This window comes from Rhinoderma darwinii, chromosome 7 (genome assembly GCF_050947455.1).
Source record: "Rhinoderma darwinii isolate aRhiDar2 chromosome 7, aRhiDar2.hap1, whole genome shotgun sequence".
Lineage (NCBI taxonomy): Eukaryota > Metazoa > Chordata > Amphibia > Anura > Rhinodermatidae > Rhinoderma > Rhinoderma darwinii.
In genome coordinates, this window is record NC_134693.1 from 5,135,430 (window position 1) to 5,158,265 (window position 22,836).

Below are 22,836 nucleotides of genomic sequence, written 5' to 3' on the forward strand. Positions count from 1 at the left end.
AACTTGTACATTTCCTACCCTAACCGGTAAATTATTTTAGTTTTCTAAATATTTATTTATCCAGAAATTGCCAGGATCTTATTGCCGGATTAGAGGAATTTGACTGTTTTTATAGACATAAGGGCTATTTTTTGGATGCCAGACGTGCCTTAATAAACATGCAAATAAAGACAATTCCGGAGGTCTGAGGGTGACTCGTACATCTCAGGAGACCTACGTGCATTATCTGAGATGGTCACCCTCATGTGATTGAGTTTGGTCATATTCTAGTAACCTATAAATGACTCGTGGTCTGAAGATATCTGTGATTTCATACGGAATGATTAGCACGGGAACCAGGGGCGGACACAAGATGAGAACAGGAACTTCCTACCTCTCCTGCTTACTGCGTCCAGGACAAGCACAAAAAAAGAACAAGTTACATTAATTCATATAATGAAAATTACGCATGGGGGTGGATACAAGAGAATCTATAATTGGGGTGCTGGATGTACAGGAATAATAACGGCCACTCTGAATGACTAAAGTGAATCTGCCGTATCAGGTTTATACAATAATACAGAGGGTTTGATGCGCGACACTGCGAGACGACTCTGGATGTGAATGGCAGTTCATAATGACAGATAAATCTACAGAGGACAGAACAAATACAATATATCTTTTCGGCAGCTAAGATCGCAATTGCTTCGTCATGGCGCGCACCCACCAATCCTATGGAACTGGTTACACCTAAACGGTCATGGATCAGGTCAAGGATCAGCGAACGAGTCATTTGTCTGATAATCAGGAGAAGTTTCATCAGCCGTGGGGACCGTGGAACAGGGACAACGTTTATCCTAGCCATTTTTATTTCCTTCTCCCCGCCTAAATTTTCTGTAAATCCGTATTATATGTATTACTGTGTCTCTTGTAGATTTTACCAGCATGACAACCTGCTGTATGTATATAGATTTATGTATATGTCCTCTATATTTGGACACCATATACGTTATTAGTATGGCTTTCATTTACATTTGACATTATATTTGACCATTATTCATATGACCTTAGTTTATACGGCACTCTATCTTACAGAATAATTGGCTTACAATCGGCATCTCCACATGTTTGAACATTATATCAGCTGGTCGTAGATGGATAACTCCACCAACATGACTTAAATATCGTTTGTGCCGACAATCTGCGCGTCTATAGTACCAAAATTATTGGCGAGCGTGAACCTATTATTTTATATATATAGCTGTAGACAAGATTGATGCACTTCTTTGTCCTCACGTGGGAGACCAACGTCCTTCCTGACACCTGAAGTCACAATAACATGAAATCTCTGGATCAATCATTCCTAGAAATCAGATCTTTCTAAGTACAGGAGATACTAGTGATCGTACATCATCATTCAACCAGCTGGAGGAAAGCAGATGTAAAACTGAATTAAAACCTGATTTCATAGACATAAATACAGTAAAGCCGATACCGTGGAAGTCTAAAGTGGGTCATGGTCCAGCCATGGAAGTCGATGAGAAAGACGCTTACCTTTTGAACAGAAGAATAGCAATAACAATGATGATGATAAGAATGACGGCAAGGACTGGACCCATCACCCAAAGCATCTCGGGCTCTTCTTGTTGCCTGGTCGAAGATACTTCAACCACAATGTCATCTGAGTATGGACTGGCTGCATATTTCTTCTGCAATAACAATGAGGGACAGCTGAAATTATTCCACCAGGCGACGTTATTATACCACCAGTACTGTACGATCTGGTTTTATGGAATTTATCCACTCCTTTATTTACATCAGCAAACAGCTCTACTAAGACTCCCAATGGTTTTCAAGTTTATTAATATTTGTGCATGGTCCCGGAAGTCAGGAGGAAGAAGTAAAGAGTTAAATGTGACAATTATCAAACATTTCTACGATGCTCATTCGCTACACCAGATACATATTATAGTTATGTAGACATCACATGTGTAGCTGAGCTTCAGGCGACAGTCCTCACAGATGAGTAGCGTCAGTATTTACAGGTGTTCCCATGCTGGCTGTGCAGGATAATCCAGAGATTGAGAACACTTACAGCTCCGTGAGGAGTGGATGGAGAATCAATGAACTCGAACACACTTATTCCTGCAGGGTATCTGAAATTAACCAGCAAAACTCAAACTTTGTCTTGTGAGTTTTTCGGATAAGACTCCGAAGTACAATATATACTGGTTGGCCAAAGGGAAATAATTCTAATATAATTTATGTACACAGTCCAGAGACTCCAGACTCACCGTGTCACCATCTTCCAGAGCTGCGAGCACAAAGCAGGTGTAGCTCAGATGTGCGTTCAGGGGCTTGTTGACAAAACCATTATATTCTTTATTGTCGCCTAGAGTGAACGATTCCGGGAGCGTGTTCAGCCTGGCTGCTATATACGGCTTGTTCCTGCTCGCTTCCCTTTTTTGCCGACGAGACCCTTGATTAATGGCTTCTAGGATCTAAGATAAAGACAGCTGCCTTGAGTATCACAATGAAAGATTACAAGAATGGACCCGAATACTGAACATTTATAGCTGGTACTGTCCAAACCTGACAAGGCTTTCAACCTAAGACAGATTACAATGAGTTTTTTCTTTTATGGACAGATTATTTGCATAAACGCTTGTTCTAGGATCATATCAGCTGAATCATCTTTGTATCGGTGGCCAACTCTACAGATGCCTGGACGCTGCTTGATGTGAAGGTGAACCTTAGGTCATTCTTCACTTATTCCGTAAGGATTTGCATATATATCTTATACTCTGTTATGATTCACAGGGCAACAGCAGGATATAAGGAAAGCAATTCTGATACTAGGAGAATATTAGTGAACTGCTATATATGCAACTCTATCATATACTATCGTGTGCAACACATGACCAGGTGATAAATACATTCAATCATGTAGTAGAAAAGTTCTAAATGACTCACCTGTTCCAGCTCCATTTCCTCAGGACTTTGCTGTGTACTGAGGCTACTCCTGGAACTATCTAGTGGAACGACCACAACGTAATACCACCTGTCAAAGCCATGAAAAATATATCGGAGTTATCAAAGAAAAAGAAAGAAAGACTACTCCTAACCACAAGAATATCACGAGCCCTTACCTGACGGGAGAAGATGTTTGCACCCGCGGCAAAAGCAGAGTAAATTTGCCCTCCTCCATATACTTGCTGGCAGATGAAGGCTTGCTCTGCAGGACATCAGGGGCTGTACGGATGGACACTCGGTGCTGCAGGCCACCAGCGCTGCTACCTCGGTGCATTAGTACAAAGGAATACTCTGTGTCTGGTTGAAGGTTGCTGATCAGCTTGCGCATGGAATGACCGTCTACTTCTACGTTCTGGTTATTATATAGGATCTATGCAGAATAAAACAATACGTTATTGGCTGTGCCTATAGTTCAGAGTGCGAACAATCATGCGAAAACAGCCGATCTACCGGCAGATACAAATACTTGTAATTAAAGACATCTTAAAAATAGGTTACTGGTGGATTTTGTATTTATAGCCTTTGAAATGAGACAATAATGTAAACCTCCTGCCGCTCTTTAGATATTCCTCATAGGTGGAGAGCCTAGAAAAAGCTCTTCTATATTACAGAGCGGAAAAAAAAAAGTGGGAAGAAAAGAAATGTCCTGTATTCTCTATCCTAGTGACATTTAAAGGGGCTGCCCACCTGGGGAGACACTGCTGACAAGCTGCGGTTACCCTTTTCCATCTTGGGATACCCTATCTAACAGCCAGTCTTTTCAATGTCACTGTAAGGCCTTATTCACACGAACGTGTCCGTTTGGCACGCGCAAAATTTCAGTGTGGCATCTGTATATGGTGCGCGGCTGCGTGATTTTCGCGCATCCGGCATCATTATGACACTCTATTTTTATGTTACCGAACAGTAAAGAAGGAGGGGCTTTTATGTTTCCCTTCACTTCTTTAACAACTGTAGCGCGAATCACGCGCGTCACCCGGAAGTGCTTCCGTGTGCCACGCGCAATTTGCACGCACCCATTGACTTCAATGGGTGCGTGCTGCGTGAAACACGGGCAAGTATAGGACATGTCGTGAGTTTTACGCTGCGTGAAAATCACGACCTGTCAGAACGGCCCCATTGACTTACATAAGTCCGTGCGACGCGCGTGATTACGTAATACACGTTCGTGTGAATAAGGCCTAAGGCAGCGAGTCTTCAGTTTAAGACAGAATTGAGGATAAAGTTTAGCAAGACTTAAATCACATCTTTCTCTATTTCCTACTTCCACATTATTCAGATTTTTGTAAAAATAAATTTAGGTGGAAAAACTCTTTAAGCCACCAGGTGTATGTATCATCCTTGTGTATAACACGGGACAATGGTCCCTCAATAAATTCTGCACAAACCCGAACACTAAATATGAAACCTTCCCAGTTCTTTACAACCACCTCAAGAAAAACAACATTACAGGGAAGCGTTGCCGGCTCCCTAGATGACAACACCGACCTTGAAAAGCACGGCTGATTTGTATGAGTCAGGAACTTCCCAGCTCAGCAAGACCGATGTTTTCATCACCGCATTCACTCTGAAGTTCTTAGCAAATACTGAAATGAGAGGAGACAAGACGTCGCTATCATATCTCTGGAAATACATTTACTGTGTGACACCTGCGTTCTTGTCCTCCTACGAGCCTCACCTTGGTCCACAGGCATGGTGCGGGACTGTATGCTGGGACTTAGTGGTCCAAGGCCCTTACTTGTCCTTGCCCTGACTTTAATATCATAAGTAGTGTCTGGTTTCAGGTTGACCAGTGTTATGTGAGTGTCTTTCGTGACGTTGATCAGATCCTGAGGGCTGTTGATGTCACGATAAACCACCGTGTAGTTTGTGATCTTTCCATTGCGTTCGGAAAGTACTGGAGGGTCCCAAGACAGTTCTGTTGTGGATGTGGTCAGTCCAACGACTTGCAAGTTTTGTGGAAAGCCACTGGGAACATCTTCAGCAGTAGAGATCTCCTTCTCAGCCTCCTCTCCAAAACCAGCCCGGTTCTTGGCGGACAGTTTGAAGACGTAGGTGGCTCCCTTATGCAGCTTGGTCATCGTATAGTGATGATCATTCCTTCCAAAGTCCATAGTTATAAACCTTTCCTCATCCATACGTTTATACTGCAAGCGGTATCCCAGCAGTTCTCCCATCACCTCCCTAGGTGGATGCCACTGAACTAGTGCAGTGTTTTGAGTGGTTGTGCTAATCCCTATGCTGGGCTTCCCAGGCACTGAAATACACATAAATGTACGGTTACCATCTTAAGCCATACAGTTCCAGTATTGCAGCCATACAGAAGATATTTTGCTCCACTTGATCTGCATTACATCTGAATTACATACGTCTTTTATTCCAGCCATATAAGAGCTGCATTCACATATCTGCTGATTTTCCACCAGCTCTCAGGCTGCAGGGCCTCACATCTCACTGCAGTCTGCTGCTGGATCAGTGTCCTGTATGGATCCGCTGTGCTCTCACCTCCAGCAGAGTTTTGAATGCAGCTCTGCATGTGACTATTATACAGATGCATCTTATCAACTCCGTAACCCCCCAGCAATATAATGAGTCATCAGATCGTTATGTAACATCATTAGAGGCTGGTGAGACCAAATTGGCTGTCTTGAAGCATCTCAGCAGCATCAGAGGATCCCATTGATTTAATAGAAAATTTCTCATCAATACTGTTGCTTCCCAATGAACCTTTTGGCAATAAAGGGACCAATTTAGGCAGAATTCTAACTAAATAATTTAATTTTCTCTCTGCAAAATCCAATCTGTTTGTTTCTTGAAGAAAAGCTCTACCTCGGCGGCTCTATAGTCAGTCTATGTGATATATCCTCATACAGTGTAGAAAATAATGTTATGTTGTCCCCAGGAAATAATGGGATCTTCTTGTTATGTGCCCTTATATCAGACCGGATCATTAACACCTTATTCTCCGCCTGCAGCCGGCTCATTAACACAGGAATACCCAATTAAGTCATGCCGTTTAGTGGATTTTCATGTGTAAATGACCAAGATGGCTCTGGGTATTTACACAGATCAGAAACAGAGCAATAATAAGAACCATCAACATCAGCTGGCCTGCTTGCTGATGGTTTCCAAGTTCCAAGACATATTTCCCCACATTGCACTGGAGTAAAAACAAATTGTAAGAAAATAGGCAATTAATATACAATACAAAAATATAGTGAAGCTTTATAAAAAAAATTGTATAGATTACAAAATAACTTGATACTTTATTCCTCGACATGTTGTCAGTACTTACAGGCTCCTGTAGTGGTGACAACTTTGGGTTTGCTCCTAGCGCCATCTCCTTTTGTAGTGTACGCAGCTACGGTGATGGAGTAAGTGGTTTCTGGAGACAGCCCAGTTATCAGGGCTTCCTAAAATTGGGGGAAGAATATGATAAAAGCAAATTCTTTTTAGAAAGTGTTGCTGCAGTACCAGGTTCAGGCAGGAGGGGGAGATGCAGGAACATGTAAAACTGATGTCTGAAATCATACAGAACTTGCTCAGGGGGATAAGTGGCACAGAGCGCTGCACATCACTTATGTTAGGAGAGCAAAAATATTCCTGAGTTCTGTAGAATAATTATCAATGAAGATCTTAACAGTCCTGCAAAGGTTCGACAGCGCAGCAGTAAATGTCATTGTAAAACGTAAAAATGGATGTCTGGTGCAAGCACAAAATCACATCCTGATGTAATGGAAGAATACGACAAAGAAAGAAATGCAATTTATATAGTGACGATGATCATTACGCCCCATGATTATCCACTGAGAATCACAACCAAACAGAAAAAGAGGAAACGCTGATTGCTGGAACTGATCACCCACCCCCATCAGTCCTGAGGTCCAGCCAGACCCTAATCTCCATGCAAGAACTGTGCCTCTCTCCAAGCTTGGAAGCACAGGAAGAGAAGAGACAGATAACGTGTCCAGAAGGTTATAGATTGCAGAATCCCATCATTGAGCCGATGATTACAGAACAAGAACACAGGGGCTGTCACAAAGACTGGTTACTACAAGGTGGGAGAGATGCTCTGCAGATGAGCTGTACCCACTGGAGCCTGGCAGCGCCAACATACCTTTAGGATTCTGGTATGCAAAAAACACCACAATGTTTCCAAAACTCCTTCCATAACTTATTTTTTATGATTTTACCTCTTTCCCATTGCATTATATGCAAATGTGATGACAGAAGGTGCAGGATGAGCAGGTACTCTAGCGGGATCAACAATTTAGGCCATAGGGACTGCAGTGTTGGAGAGAGTTCATGGAAACAAAGTTTTAACACATGGAACTTGATCTAAATTTGATATCTACAAAGGGGAACACAAATGATGTCCAGCTCTGTGACAGCCCCCCGTTCTCTGCGGACACAATGCGATCACGCAGTCTGCCCACAGATACCAAACTGTTTACTCACGTATTCTGCAGATTCCTCCGGTCTCCACTGGTAGGGACAGAGAGAAGAGGGGTAAGTGGAGTTTGCAGGAAAAGGGTCACAGGGTTACAACAGTAGAGATGCTACGATGGAATGAGACATGCCGAAGAACATGGGAGAAACACACATCTAATGGTAGTGCGGTCATGAGTATGCAGAAGGTATATGGGTATTAGCTCTACAAAGAGGGACATGCTTCACATTGCAGATCACTCTGGACGAGTGCTGCAATTCAGACTGGATTAGTTGGTTGGGGAGAAGGATGAGAAGGGTCAAACCAGTGAAGATCCAAGTTTTTATGTCCAAATCTTGACAACTTCTGAATGAAAATTATTAAGGCATTACATTAATAGCATCAACAAAGGAAAAAAGGGGTTAACGATTCTTACCTGAGCTTCTGCCAACATCACGTCCTTAATAACAGGGTTTCCCCGAGGCTCTCCACCTTCCAAGCGGACATAAGTCACCTGGTAGCCCCGTATCTGACCATTCTGCTTAGTCGGAAGTGGAGACTTCCAGGTTACTCGCACAGATGTGGAATTCACAGAGTCCACCTCGACCTTCCTTGGTGGTGCGCTGGGCACTGGAGCAAGACAGAACAAAGTACAGATGAGCAGAGCACTTAAAGATGTTCTCCAGCTAAATCTATTCTTAGAAAAATCTGATTAATTGCGCAGGCTGAGATGGGGAATGATATGGTACGTGCTAAGCTCAGCAGCTGAAACCTGTCTGACAGTCTAGTTGTCAGGGATATGTTGTAACAACCACAGCCCTTTCAATAGCGTTGTCAGGCAGCTCGTCCTTAGTAACCAGTCTGTCTCGGATAACTAAGCTCAAGGCAGAATTATCACTCTGGAGGCAGCAGGACTGTAACCAGGACTTTATCTCATACTGTCACGTTAAATATTTAACAAAGTGTATGAATGAATGTGACACACAGCACAGTCCACTAATACGTTCTACAGAAAAAAAACATGGAAAACTGCCCAGCACTGTTCGAGGAGAAGTGTTATCACAAGAGCAATGTCGTTGTATTAACTGGTGATTTCCGTTTTAAACATCTCTCACTTGTGAAAGGGACAGGACATTCGGGATTATGGACGTAACAAGGGCCCGGATTAGATCAGCACAGTCTGCTCCTCTTGAGCATTTTCTAATACGTTGGTCGGCTGTTAATTCCAGGGGTCGCTTTGCCCAATTAAGCTTTCAAAGTGTACAAATGAATGGCTCCAATCATGGGTCTCCCACGCTCATGGGACTTTAAAACATTTTCTCATTAAGACTTGGAATTAAAACATTTTTAAATAGATTTAAGGCACATGAATAAATAAAAACATGTGTCCGCAGGGGAACTAAAATCAGACCCCCCTATTCTATGGGGGGATATGGGATAGAATTTAGATATAATTTATTTTGACGTCACTTCAAACAATGCTGAAAGGGACAGTTGTTGCCATAGTATAGGCCAGGAGAAAATTCAAAGAAAAGTAAGGGGTGGAAGTTCAGCGGTGCAGAAGTCCTTCTGTGACCCCCCCATCCACCCACACTGTGTCTCAAGAGAGTTGAAAGGTGCGAGATAAAGAACAGGTGAGAGAATTAACCCATTGTGCAGATAGGTGAGAGTAGGTTCTACACACTTACCATCCTCATCTGTCCGCACAATGATCGGGGGGCTCTCAGGCCCAGCCCCTACGTCTGTATGAGCTCGCACCCAAACTCTGTACTCTGTCCATTTCTCCAGTTCCTTGATCTCCCAGCTGGAGAAGTCTGACGAGATATTGTCCACAACATGCCGGGATGTGTCCTCCCCAGCCAATGCTTGATAGGCCAGAGAGTAGCGGGTTAAAGCTCCATTGCGGCTTGAGACTGGTGGAGCCACCCAACTTACCCGGATGGCGGTGGAGCTAAGGCTGGTGCACTCCACATCCTGCGGTGGGGCAGATGGTGCTGAGGATGAAAAAAAATGCAGGCAAGGGGAAGGAGATGAACATGGCGGATGCAAAATAAAAAGGTCTGCAACACTGTTACCAAACAGCCCTGCTCTGTCTACCCTGAAGTCACCTCAATAGTGACCTGGGCCTCAGGTCTTAGAGGTCTACCCTGCGTGATCGGTGGAAGCCAAACATAGAAAGCTGCAGGCACCAGGATCACCGTGTAATTCTACAGATCTACAATGTTTGAGTACCCGGACGAAGATCTGAAGTTCCACAGCAACTAAACACCTCACACATTTTTGGATTTTTTTTTAATTTGAAATAAAATTCTACGGGACTAAATTATTTTTAGGAAATATTTTTCCAATGGTTACACCACCAGCAATGTCAACAGTTTTACTTAGAGAATTTCATCTTTGGACAAGGATTTGTTTCTGTTTTGTGAAAAAAGGAACCTTTGCAAGAAACATTTTTTTTAAAAATAAATAAAAATGAATCTTTCTGCTGTATTTTTAGATGGTCACCGTTCTCTGTATTCAGCAGTTGTGAAGAAGCTTTTGTTGGCAACAAGAACTGCCGAGCCACATCTCCTCCAAGTCCTGTCCTCCATCCACTGACAGCTGCAGCCGTCCATGGATTATCCATAGTAGAAGTAAAGAACGCAGAGATACTGACAACATAAAAATGCCGCAGAAAAAAGGAAAAACTACATAACGTAGATGAGTAAATTGTTTTTCTTAAAACTTTGCGATGAATGGCAGCAAATAAATCTATCGGAACTACGTGTTATATCTGTGTAATCTACTGATGCTATTTGGTAACAGATAAATAAGGAGCAAAACATAAACTGATGCAGTAAATACAGCAGGAAAAGCATTGACATGATATGGAAAAATGATAATGAAATTTGCTATTCACAAGTCTCCTCCATGCAGTGTCACACATCCGCCTCACCGATCACTAAAGGAGCAAAAACTTACAGGACATTCACCAAATTCTCAATTGTTCACTAAAACCTAAAATGTTGCATGTCCGATGTTTGCTCCTTTTGATAAAACTCTTGTATAACGAACGCCCGGCCCGACCTGGCTGCCCATTAGCTTAATGAATTTAAACCATGTTTCTGACCAAAACGTTCAGCCATGATGATGACCGCATGCAAAAATGGTTCCGGACGCTACATATGTGTGGGACATTGTTTACTTCTTATAAACGTGCTGTAAAGTCTTCTACATTGAGGCACCAAGTCTAGCGAATGTCAACCAGTTTTCTAAGAACAAATCTGCCAACAGAGGTAAGACCATTGGTTCTGAGAAGTTTGTTAAACAGAAATACCCCCCCCCCCCACCCCTGTTGTTTCCTATGTTACCTTCTTTCCGTGTACTTATATCTCCTCTTACATCTCCCCCTGATCCTTCCCGCTATGTAGATACTTTTGTAAGTTCCTAGTACAGACGTTGAGTTTCTGCTGACTGTGTCCTACCAGTGATGAGTCCATTCCCTCCACAGTTGCCATTGATTATATACCGGCCACGCTCCTACGTACAGCAGGCCCACGTCTTATTGTCTTGATTTGATTTTTGACATGCAATCCAGCTTTTAGTAAAAAATGTAATGTAAAAAAATAAAAGGAAGAGAAAGGAGGAGTTGTGCCAAGTAAAATAAATAAGTAAAGACAGATGTGGCGTAGCAAGAGACAGAAGCGGGCTGCTCAATCACAGTCTTCCTGAATCACAGTTACATGCAGTAAAACTCCATTCATTTGCTATCCAACAGTCTGGCGAGTCTGGACATGTGACCGTTAGCCAAGCAAGCAGCGGAGAACCTGTGCCGTATATTGGATGAAAGGAACTAGTCCGAAAATGACCTCATGCAGCAGAAACTTACCCTTGTGTGGAGAGCACCAAGAACATCCGGTGACCCACAATGTAGACAGTCACCCGCACAGACTTATACTGGTCTATATCAATTATAAATTATACACGGTTATCGGACACTTACTGGACTGCGCCGTCCTGGCCTGAATTACTGGTGTGTAAACCCCGAGTCCCATAGAAGAGCTGGCCGCCAGCTGGAAATTATACAGGGTGTCCGGCTTCAGCCCCTCGACAGCGTAAAATGCTGATGGGGCGAACGTTACTTTTTTCTGAAATAGAAAATATCACAACTAAACAAACATCAGTATTCATCAATATGAGAAGACAAAACCGCCAATGGATGACACAGGTGTGAGTTGCCGTCAGTTAGGCCCCATGCACACGACCGTGTTTGGTCTGTGATATACGGACCGCATGTCAGCCGCATTTCCTAGACGAACACCGTTCAGGGAGCCGGGCTCCTGGCATCATAGTTCTATATGACGCTAGGTGTCCCTGCCACCCTCGCGGGAGTACTGCCTCATACTGAAACATGTTTTCAGTACGGGACAGAATTCCCGTGGGGGAGGGGGGGGCAGGGACACCTAGCGTCATATATAACTAGAATGCCAGGAGCCCGGCTCCCTGAACGGTGTTCCTCTAGGAAATGCGGCTGACATGCGGTCCGTATATCACAAACTGGATACGGTCGTGTGCATGGGGCCTTAGCGCTTCACAACACATTTTAACATCCTGATCTCATGAGAAAAAAAAGGATGTCAAACAGGATGGTGCAGCTGGATGCTTCTACTACAGATATATGTGTGTGTCACACACGCACACCTATCCTGTTGCCATAGACTTGCATTGTACAGAAAAATGGGACATAAAATAAGACAGTCTCCTTGGATCCAGAAGAATACACAGACAGATACTTTTCACCTTGATGGAAGCTCCATTGAAAACCTATAAATCCGTTAATTGATCCTTTTAAAGGGGGGGGGACCCCACAAACTGACATTTGTAATGTGAAAGGTCCTATATTATGGCATAATTGGTCAGTGTACCATGTGAAAAAACAATTTGGATAATTCAATTCCAAACATTACATGATGAGATTGTAGTGTTGTGTGGTTTTCTGAGAATGTATCACACAAGATAGGCTTAGATACAGCAGAATAATTACCCAGGAATTTGTTTGTCAGATATGTATTAAAGATCACGGCTTTCATGTGTCACTCACTTGTGGCCCGTCCTGTCCTTCCCAGTACAAAAGTTCATATGAAACGATGCGTTCTTGCTGTACATAGCGCCACGTCAGCATAATTCTGGTGTCAGATTCAGCTTCTGCCTGGAAATTAATTGGCTGTGCTGGAACTGCGATGAAAAAGGAACAAATAAAAGTATAAAAGGTTCCAACTTTTGTAAAAGACTTTGATGGTAACGTGTTCCCATAGTACAGCACCACATAGGGCATTAGATAAAAATAGTGAGAAACAAGATCTATCTTAAAGCCTGAAGAATGAGTAGATCAACTGAAGACTAATTTTGCACCCGATACCAAGGGCAGACAAACATACAGACACAACTGCTGGTGTCGAACCCATAAGAAGGAGGCTCCATGGCATAACACTCACCTCCCTGCTGTGTCTTGACCTGGACCATATCTGAAGGTGGCCCATCTCCCACTGATGTGAATGCCAGCACACGTATACTGTAAGTGATCCCGGTAGTTAGTCCTGCAATAGTTGTCAAGAGACTGCCCACAACGTTGTGCTTTTGCCACATGTTAAAGGTTAAATGTGGGTCTGTAGTGTAATACACTCTGAACCCTCTTATTTGTCCATTGGCTTCTTCGGGAGGATCCCATTGAACTATCATAGTACTGGCACTGAGCATACGGGCCTGGACTCTTAGAGGAGGACCTGAAGGAGCCTGTTCTCCTGTCTGAGCTTCTACAACTTCACTCGGAGGTCCCCGGCCAATGTTGTTCACCGCAATGATACGAAACTCGTACTCCGAGTAAGGGCTGAGCCCACCAATACTGTAGCGAGTTGTAGCGACTCCATCAACCTCCTGGAAAGACCCTTCCAATGCTTTGGGTTTATACTGGATCACATAATAAGAAAGTGGCTCTGGGTTCCCGGAGTCCCACGTCAAGGTGACACTGGTGGCTGTTGTCTCTGTTACTGTGACAGCTACTGGCGGCTTTGGCAATGCTGCAGGAATTAAAGAACATAAATGTACTATATTGCTATTCATTTCAAGTCATCCACCCCCTATGTCAGCATCAGCTTACCTTTCACAGTAATCTGTGCAACTGCCTCAATCATGCCCAGAGAGGAAATAGCTACACAGGTGTAATTGGCGGATTCTCGAATATTGGTCAGCTCAAGAACATTACGTCCAACAGGCATTTCGTCCTCTTTGGTAAGTTCTTCTGGACCAGCCATCCACTTTACGTAAGGCATGGGGGCACCGACTGCAACACAGGTTAAGTTCACACTGCCTCCCGGCATGACTTCATGGCTACTGGGTGGAATAGAAAACCGCGGTGCCACCCGCCGGACTAAAAAGAGCCAAAAAATAATGGGTCAGTAACTGAAAGTGGAAGTTTATCAAAAAGTGCTCTACCTTATACTGATCCTTTGCAGCAAAAATAAAAAAACATGGATAAAAACATAAGACATTCAATGCACATTTTTTATATTTCAGAGACGGCCTGTAGGTCACTTCAGTATGAGAGCTCATTATCTACCAATTAATAGCAAATATCTCCACTCTAGTTTAGATGTTTTGGATTTATCCAATTTGAGGAAATATTTTAAAAAACACGGATTACTAGTCAAAAAGAAACCGGAAATTAAAGTAAAAGGCTCATCAATATTTTCAAATGACTGAATTGAAATGATTATTTATTCCAGTTTTTTATGGGGGTCCTACAATAACTCTTCTCATCAAGCCTGTTAAAAACAACACATCGTATAGATGGGGTTTGTCTTTCAGTAATAAATAGAAGCTGAGGGAAGCTCAGGACATAGAATTTAATATCACTTTATGGCACGGAATCGCATCACATAATTAATTATCGAATGCACAGACCCATGAAAACACAGTCCCAGGTGCAGAATGCAAAGGACTTGACCTGACCACGTCCAGTCTACACCCCTAGCTGCAATAACGTTAAAGAAAGTTTGACTTCAGGATTTTACACAAATCTCCGTGCTTAATAAAGATGCGAGAGAAGATAAAGGGGGCTTCCACCAGCCCTTCTCTGGGTGAGGCCGATGAAGATGACAATGGTTATAGCGGGATGGTGTTTCCTCATTTCCTTTGTTGACCTCTTCGTAGCTTGTGGCTTCCATTGCCACGATGACCAAAGTTAGAGAAGTTACGGAGTTGTCCAGCCGCCTCATTCTGGCAGAGCAGGTGATGACAACAGATGGTGGACATTCAGAAAACATGCTCCAGACAGGAAGGAGGAGGACACAGGAGTGCGGAAAGAAACAGGAGAATCCATACTATTCAAAGGGGACAAACCATGCTCTGGTAACATTAGGAAAGGCATTTGGGCATGCAGTATGGGAAGACAAAAGTCCAAGGTTTATTGTGCAGGGACAACGTTCTCCTAAACTAAACTAATCTGTGATCAACTGACCCTAGGATTCTCTCAAAAAGAAAAACTATTCAACGCCATGTCGCACCTACGTATGTCTGGTGTATTCTACATCCCTAATACCTGACTATAGTCTATTCTTCCAGTAGGCTCTCATTATAATATACCTGCATACAATTATGCTTTCTAACAAATGCGGAGTTGGAGCTCTGGGACAAAAGATCTACACTCTGCAGTAAGGTGATCGAGCACTTAAAGTCCCTCCTGTGACCACAATTTCCCTCATTGTGAGAGGGTTAGACAAGCACAGAGGAACAGCAGGAGGAAGACTGAGGACTATTTAATAATTCAACAGGCATTAGCGTGCAGTTACAGCCTGTGGTGCTCAGAAGACGGGATACATTTCCCAATCCCATGATCAGTGATGTCCAACTCACCAGGCGGTTCTCACATTGCGCTCTTTGGTGACCTCAGTGCATTAACTGGCTACACAATCCCATTTCTTACATCCCCAGAGATGGCATGAGCGCTGTGCCATCCTGATAACACCACGGATGGTGGCATCACCTTTCATCCATCTCCGATGAATCCACAGGAAAGGAGAGATGGAAGCAGGGAGCTCTGCCAAGGAGAACTGTTGGGTCTGCTCCAAACGGTTCATTTTAGTGAAGACTTTATGTGAAGTGACTGTTTATGGTATTTATTATAGAGGGGCTGACGTTGAAACTCTGCATTTTATCTAATAATCTGATTCAAGTTTTAAAATGTATGTGTCTTGGTTTACTGATACATATACAATATACTTTCATAGAGATAAGTTGGTATTGTAACCACAAACCATTACATGTTTGGATGTACAAGCCAATGGTGGAAAATTGGTTGAAGGTGTCGATCTTGAGGGGATAATTGGCATTTAGCTGCTGTTTTATGCTACATGGTGCTTAATGCGCCTGAAAGCATGAGATTTGTTTATGTAGAACTCCTTTGTATGCATATATATGGGGCAGTGGCAAAACGCTGCCAGTCTAATCGACAATGAACCATGTCAGAGACAAGCAGATCATAAAGAGTCAATACAGAGGTCGGAAGCCTACAGTAATATGAAGTGTTAATTGACTCTGAAGTACCTATTGCAGTCTTGCGGATGTGCTGTGCTTGGCTTGGCACTGAGCTCGGTGGGACAGTTTAGAGGACAGTACTTTACAGATAATGGAAGACAAAAGAATAATGTACAATCCTCGTGAGACATTAGAGCTCACGCATGGAAATGATATTCATATCAAGGGCTAAAAGCCGGGCTCACATGTTTGGTCAGAGCAGGACTGAGATTTCTGTGCCAGGTAGAACACCGTCAATCACCTCTGATTATCTCCCTTTCATGCACGGGAAAATGTAAGAACGGTTTAAGTCGAGAGTTTTACATATTTTGTAAGTCAGTCCCACGGTGTCTCGCTTGATAACATTGTGTTCCTGAATTTCCTCTTTCAGCTTAACACCTATAGAAGATTTCTTCCTGGCCTGTGAAATGTCACTTTTAAATGGGTTCATGTCATTCCCTTCTCTCCGGTGTAGAGCATGCCACTATAAACCGCTGTTACATAGTCCGGTCTTTTGGTTGCCCTAGTGGTCACTTTCAGGGATTAATCTGTTTGGTGAGCCATTGGATTCCAGTATCATGTATCATTTTCGAGCCAGTTATCAGCCTTATTCTATCAGCGCAACGTGTAGGATTCTCGCCCTGTTGAAATGCTGATGCCCAAAGTTTAAACTGCATTTAAAAGTTTTTCCTTTCATTGAGAAGCATCATCTCATATCGAGACATTAAAGCCCTGACCATTCTGCCTTCAGCATCGCCAGATCATCCAACTTCTGAAATCATCGCAGCATAAAAATCTGCATATTAAGTTGCCAGTTGTCATATTTGTTAGTGGTCACTCAAATGTAAAAGCATTAAGAAGAACAAATATCAGATCAGATTATTACGTCTGAAGTGGGCATCCATGGCCTGATTGGTCACTAGGCAGGAATTTGGCATGTGGTTGTTGGGAGGGCATTTAGAATAATTGGTAGCACTTAATATCACACAGAAATATTCCAACATGTTGAAAATGTCTGTGTGATAAAACAATCCTTTACTCATGTACTAGGGACATATGAAAGGTTGGAGACGGGAGGATGTCTCATCACACGCTGGTGTTAGTGAGGCCCGATTATGGCTATCGAGAGCCCTTTAGAAGGTCAGTAATAAGTCTACAAAACTCATCCAATGCCTTGCAGGGCAGAAAATTTCCAGGATCTTAATTCTGAATATCTTACAGCGGAGTATTCTGTTGGCCACCCTACTCCTTTTCCTACCCTTACTCCGATAATGTGAATGCTTCACATCACGCCATCACCTAAAGCGATGCAGTAAATAGTGATCCTCCGTCTCCTTCAACTGCCTGTGCATTGGTGAGACCAATGACGATGACTCTACATTTCCCACGGAAATAAGCCTTAAATTGAATTCCCTTTGCATCTAAATTATAAACGCATCAGAAAATGAATGTTTGTGCTCTGGTTCCATCGGCTTCCAGTGGTTTTCACACTCATCGTGGCTCTTTGCATTGTCACCGGTTTGCTGTAAGATGAAAGCTGCATTAAGTTGAAGAGTGAAAGGCTGGATCCATTCCTGTTACTTCGGACTATTTGTGCAGCCGTCAGTCCTGACATTTTGTCGACAATCTCCTGCCGTGTTTAGATTATATTTCACCTCTAATATTTAAGATAAATGACTTGGCATGCTGGATAGATTGAGGGGACTGTATGTCATTACTGGACTGTGGTTTCAGAGAGGGCTCAATGCTCAGACGATCACACACCAGGGTTCAGAAGGGGCGGCCATACTCTGCAATTTGCATTCGCTCAGGGAAATTTCTCAGATGAAAATAACATGAAGGGGTGGGAGGGAAAAGGAGCAGATCCGCGGCACGGAGATAAAAGAACTCTTTAATATATGACCTTGCAGAGTCGCAGAGCAATAATTAAATGCCTGGATGAGCAGAGCAGCTTCCAGGAACACAGCTAAAAGAAAATGTACGTGTCATTATCCGCAGCCAAACAGATACTAACCCTCCTCCCTCCGGGACCACCCTCACCTCATGCTGTGAAATGCTAAAGGGGAACACGTGTTGGGAATCGTATTCTCGGCAGGAGCAAAGGTGCCAAAGTTGTTATTCATGACAGCGAGTACATATGTACCATACAGCTACTATAGGCCCATTGAGAGGGGTGAACCCTGGTTGAGGTCGGCCTCATTTCATTTTCCATGTGAACCTGCATAGGCCACCATCTCTGCCCAGCACCACAACAGTCGACAATGGAAGGGAAAACCTCAACATCGACCTGGGAATGAGGAAATAAATGCTGGTCCTTCCTATCCTGAGATGGGGTTGTGGTGGTGGGAAGGGGACCCTATACTGAATTTTGTTGTTCCCCTGCATGAAAGAACCAACCTAGTTGAGCAACATACAAATGGTTTTGAGTTACTAATTCTGAGGGAAATTTTGGAGAAGAAACGCAAACGGGCAAATAATAGAACAGGAATGACCACAAGGGCAAGTGTATGTTTCTTCTATCGACTATAGCATGATTTACTTAGGGGCATAGTTGTGGCAAACGCTACGCTATTATATTCTACAAACAAAAGTTATGATAACATTATCTCTGCTCTGTCACACGACAGTTCTTTTCGTCAGGGTCATATACGTTCATTTCAGGAATCTCTATCAAAAGATAAATCACTCTAAAAACGATGTCCTGCAGTAGCAAGAGTGACTGAGCATCTATCACATCTCTGTGAGCGGGTGCTCTTAACCACTGAGCATTTCTACATCTAACATTATATGAGATTAATAGTTTTGTGTTTTGTGCAGATGTAACTTGTTTGTGAGACATTTTGCTGTACCCATCACGGAGGACATAACTAAGCCTCCTCTTATTTTCTACATATACACTCTGCAATTTCACCATTTTCCTTCGTACTCTTGCTCTATGGCTCCATCTTCCCTTACCTCAACTGGCCAGTAATTGCTTATACCACTTTAATACAAACGCTACTTGTATAATACTAAAGAATACAATTTTGCATCGTTTAAAAGTTTATAATTTTGAATTTCCAAAATTATGAATAATGACCCTACAACATTGCGTAGACATAGGGATGGGAACAGCACCACCGTCACTTTAAACGGAGATAAAAGAACGCAACAGACCGTCTTTGTGGGCCAGCTCCAGCCCATTCAAGGATTCACAGGAAGAAGCGATGACGTCAGCATTCCAGAAAAGCAAATCTCTTATTGTCCCACAGTACAGACACCAGCAATGTTTCGGTTGAAGGTGAGCCTTTTATCAAGCTTGAGCCAAAACGTTGCTGGTGTCTGTCCCATGGGACAATAAAAAGATTTGCTTTTCTGGACTGGTGACGTCATCGCTTCTTCCTGTGAATCCTAGACCATTGCGTGCCGCATCACAGACATTACAGGTATGAAGAGCTGCAAAAAATGAATGGTTATGAAAGATGTTATGAGCGCAATGTCTTGCAAGTATCCCAGGCTCAGAGGTAGCTTTCACAGTCCTACAAAAAAAATGCACCAAGATAAGGAGGTAGACTGAGGGTTGGGTAAGAAGAGGTAGCGACAAAAGGTGTGGGTAAGGGCCATGCACATTTCAGCGTGCGTTGAGGAGACTGCACTGGCAGGCACAGGCAGGCACCAGAGTCACAGGGTAAAGGACAACAATAAAGCAGGATCTGGGGGGGGTCTGCAGAATATAAAGCTCTGTTCGGAGCCCGGCTCTGCTGTTTCCCCCACAGGGGCTGGGTTGGACCAGACGTGCCAATCTGTATCTGGATAAGAAGTGAAAGGGACCAACCTTCTCGCTGATCTGAGAGATGGAGGATTGATTGGATGGCGGTGCGATGAGGATGACGAGGAAGTAGAAAGACAAGGAGAAACACAGAGAGAGTAAAAACAGCAAACTGCATGTGTACGTGACACAGACACACAATCTCCGCACAGTGCACACACAAAGCACGGAGGTCAACGCGGCCGCAATCTGCACAACACACAATCACTGGAGCAGGCACACAACACTTTCTCCATGGCTAAAGAACTTTTTTTTTTCTGTACTCCAGTTTTGACATTCATAACTCCATCCTTCCATTGCAGAAAGCTCTACTCTATGTAGTCGGGGGAGTCTTAAAAAGCATAAAAAGGAAAATAATGGTCATTGCACAAGTACACAAAAGGGAGGACTCGGGCGCAGTGCAGGGGAACAAAACTAATGTGTATGCCATTCTTATTTTGCTCCATTGGGGGCGATGTTGGACACATTAAGGGGTAATTACATGGATTCTGCAGACCGTTTCTTTTTAATATTTCCCTGTTTGTTCTAAGAGAAACGCCAACAAAACAACTTATACCCTGTATAGTCACACACTGGAACTGGGGGGTGTCTCTGGGATGTGCTAATTGTAGATCTTACACCCATGCACATTAGACACAGTGAATTATTCGGATAATGAGAAACCCTGAATGTTCTCATAAAATACTCTGGGTTGTGGGGAATTACAGGATTATTCTGGCATGTCAGCCATCAAATCAATGTAAAGTTTAGGGTTAATGAATTATTATTAGGATTTCAGAAAGTCGGAATATTAATTTAAGGAAAGCTAAAACCCAGGCAACAAGAACATAGATATTTAAGGACACAGCTCCGTAGTAATGGATTGGATTGAACACGTGTGTGTAGCTCTTAGGAATTCAGACCTCTTACAGATGAGCATGCAAAAGTTGCCTGTGCTAAAATAATCTGTGCTGCTGTTGTAATTCTAACACTTTGATTAGTCAGGAATAGCAGATACAATATTAGAGTATACAATAGTTGTGCTGAGTGAAGAAACGGTGACATTCTCTCCTCATATTCCAGCGAGGGAATAATGAGACCAAACCCATTGTTTCAGGCAGACGGATAATAAAGTTCTGCAATGGATGAAGCACACTGTAGACATTACACCTTTCCACTATACATGGTTGCATACAAACCCATAGCAGCACACAGTAACACTCCAACAGCACAATCACAAGAACTATATCATGTCCACCAACAATTCAGCTCCACCAGATACACACACACCCTAGACCACCACCGATAGAAGGGGCATCATTGGCAAAAGTGCTGGAGTCCTGTAAAGACGACTGTTAGCAGCGCTCCATGGTCGGGTGATCGCCAGTGGGATGGAATTCTTACCACGCACGTAGAGATTAGCGGGAGCGGAGTAGCGTGTTCCGGCACTGTTGGTGGCGACACATTCGTACTTCCCCTGGTCGGATTCCTCGCTGTTTTCAATCTGCAGAGCTCCTGGGAAAAACGTAAAATGGGAAGAAAAAAATAATAAATTAAAACCTGCAACCCTGTACTGGTGGCTCAAACCATTTCCTGTGCCGTAATTAATTTTCAACCACTGTCCTACGGGACACGGACCAAGAGCCTGCTATTAAAGTCATCTCACTTGGCACATGAAATTCAATACAAGAATTCGGGACAAGAAACATTAACTAGGCCTTTAATTAGTCTGAAGGGATCAGCGCCAAGTTCTTCTAAGTGCAGACAAGAGTCCTATCAGCTGGTGTGAAAGTGCCTGGAGGGAGAGATGTGAAAGTCTCTTCAGAGTCTCCTCCATGGTCCTGAGTGATGAGGGAAAGTCTCACTTTGCTGCCATCATTTCTGCGTAACACATCTAGATGGACACGGAGATGCCGGGATAATGCTAAAGGTTTATTGGAGTTCAGGATCGTCCTGATTATAATGCTTTATGGCAACACGGCGTCTACCAAACTCCCTACAGGACGGTGACCTCATCGTGTGCTCCTACTTATTATTCAGCGTCCGATCCAGGTGGGAATTAGCTCTTGCCTCCATATTGTCAATTTTTTTTTGACCCCTCTGTGTTTCTGTTATCTCAATGTGTCAGTTCAAGGGGCGGCAGCAATTTTACACCCACATTAGCAGGGGAGTAAGATGGCAGGAGTGAGGATCTAGGTGTATCTTAATGCTGCGCTGCTGGAGGGGGCAGCCAGATCCATAAAAAAGAACTCGTCACTTACAAGAAACACTGACAACTCAATGTCTGCAGGTGACGTGAAAGCTACAACTACATGGTAGTGGTGATACTCTAGTCTCCTGGGTCATTTGCAGCTACTTCCTAGTGAAGGTTCCCGTGGAGAGGATATGCTGTACCTGTGCTGTGGAATAACCTTATAATGGCAACAAAAACATATTTTTCATCCATTATTGCAACATGTGAACAAACTTCTACAATCTTGAAGCATCTGATGGGGGTGTTAGTGGTTAGGACTGTTGGGGATTGCTGGGTGGACAATAGTGATGATGAACAGGACGAGTGAGAGGCTTGGAGGAACTTCATACAGAGGTTGTACCCTTTTTATGAATGAAATAGGCAATTCGGGAAGTTTAGAAGTAGGAATTTTTCTTGTTTTACAGATCTTTTCTGCATCTGGATGAATATATTTGCACATAGGAGCCTCCTTTCGGCAGGCAACCCACCCAAATTTTCCCCAAATCTGCATATTTATGTCTAAGGCCCCGTGCACACGAACGTGCTTTTGTGGCCGCAATTCCCCCGAAAATCCACGGGAGAATTGCGGCCCCATTCATTCCTATGGGGCCCTGCACACGACCGTGGTGTCCACGGTCCGTGCATGGCCCCGGAGCCCGAACCGCAGAAAGAACGGGCAAGTCTTATTACGGCTGTGTTCTGCGGTCTTAGCTCATTGAAAATAATGGCCGCGGCCATGTGCACAGCCCGCGACTTTAGGCGGCTCGCGAGTGACACTCCGTGGCCGGCCCAAAAATCACGGCCGTGCACATGGCTACGGTCGTG

At 43.5% G+C, this 22,836-nt stretch overlaps 1 protein-coding gene across 17 annotated transcripts in view; it reads right to left on the minus strand.

The window, feature by feature from the left end:
- Positions 1–22,836, minus strand: part of PTPRF (protein tyrosine phosphatase receptor type F) — a 717,955-nt gene that overhangs the window by 14,953 nt on the left and 680,166 nt on the right. For 9 of the 17 annotated variants that reach the window (XM_075832637.1, XM_075832636.1, XM_075832642.1 and 6 more), the window contains 15 exons: positions 21,183–21,293; positions 13,578–13,847; positions 12,916–13,497; positions 12,522–12,655; positions 11,424–11,568; positions 9,130–9,435; positions 7,878–8,071; positions 7,471–7,497; positions 6,308–6,425; positions 4,691–5,269; positions 4,501–4,598; positions 3,129–3,382; positions 2,953–3,040; positions 2,274–2,480; positions 1,534–1,688 (listed from right to left, as the gene is read on the minus strand). In XM_075832637.1, coding sequence (XP_075688752.1) covers positions 1,534–1,688; positions 2,274–2,480; positions 2,953–3,040; positions 3,129–3,382; positions 4,501–4,598; positions 4,691–5,269; positions 6,308–6,425; positions 7,471–7,497; positions 7,878–8,071; positions 9,130–9,435; positions 11,424–11,568; positions 12,522–12,655; positions 12,916–13,497; positions 13,578–13,847; positions 21,183–21,293 — 3,268 coding nt within the window. The remainder of the gene's footprint in view (positions 1–1,533; positions 1,689–2,273; positions 2,481–2,952; positions 3,041–3,128; positions 3,383–4,500; positions 4,599–4,690; positions 5,270–6,307; positions 6,426–7,470; positions 7,498–7,877; positions 8,072–9,129; positions 9,436–11,423; positions 11,569–12,521; positions 12,656–12,915; positions 13,498–13,577; positions 13,848–21,182; positions 21,294–22,836) is intronic. The other 8 variants (XM_075832645.1, XM_075832643.1, XM_075832649.1 and 5 more) reach the window with 3 other exon arrangements.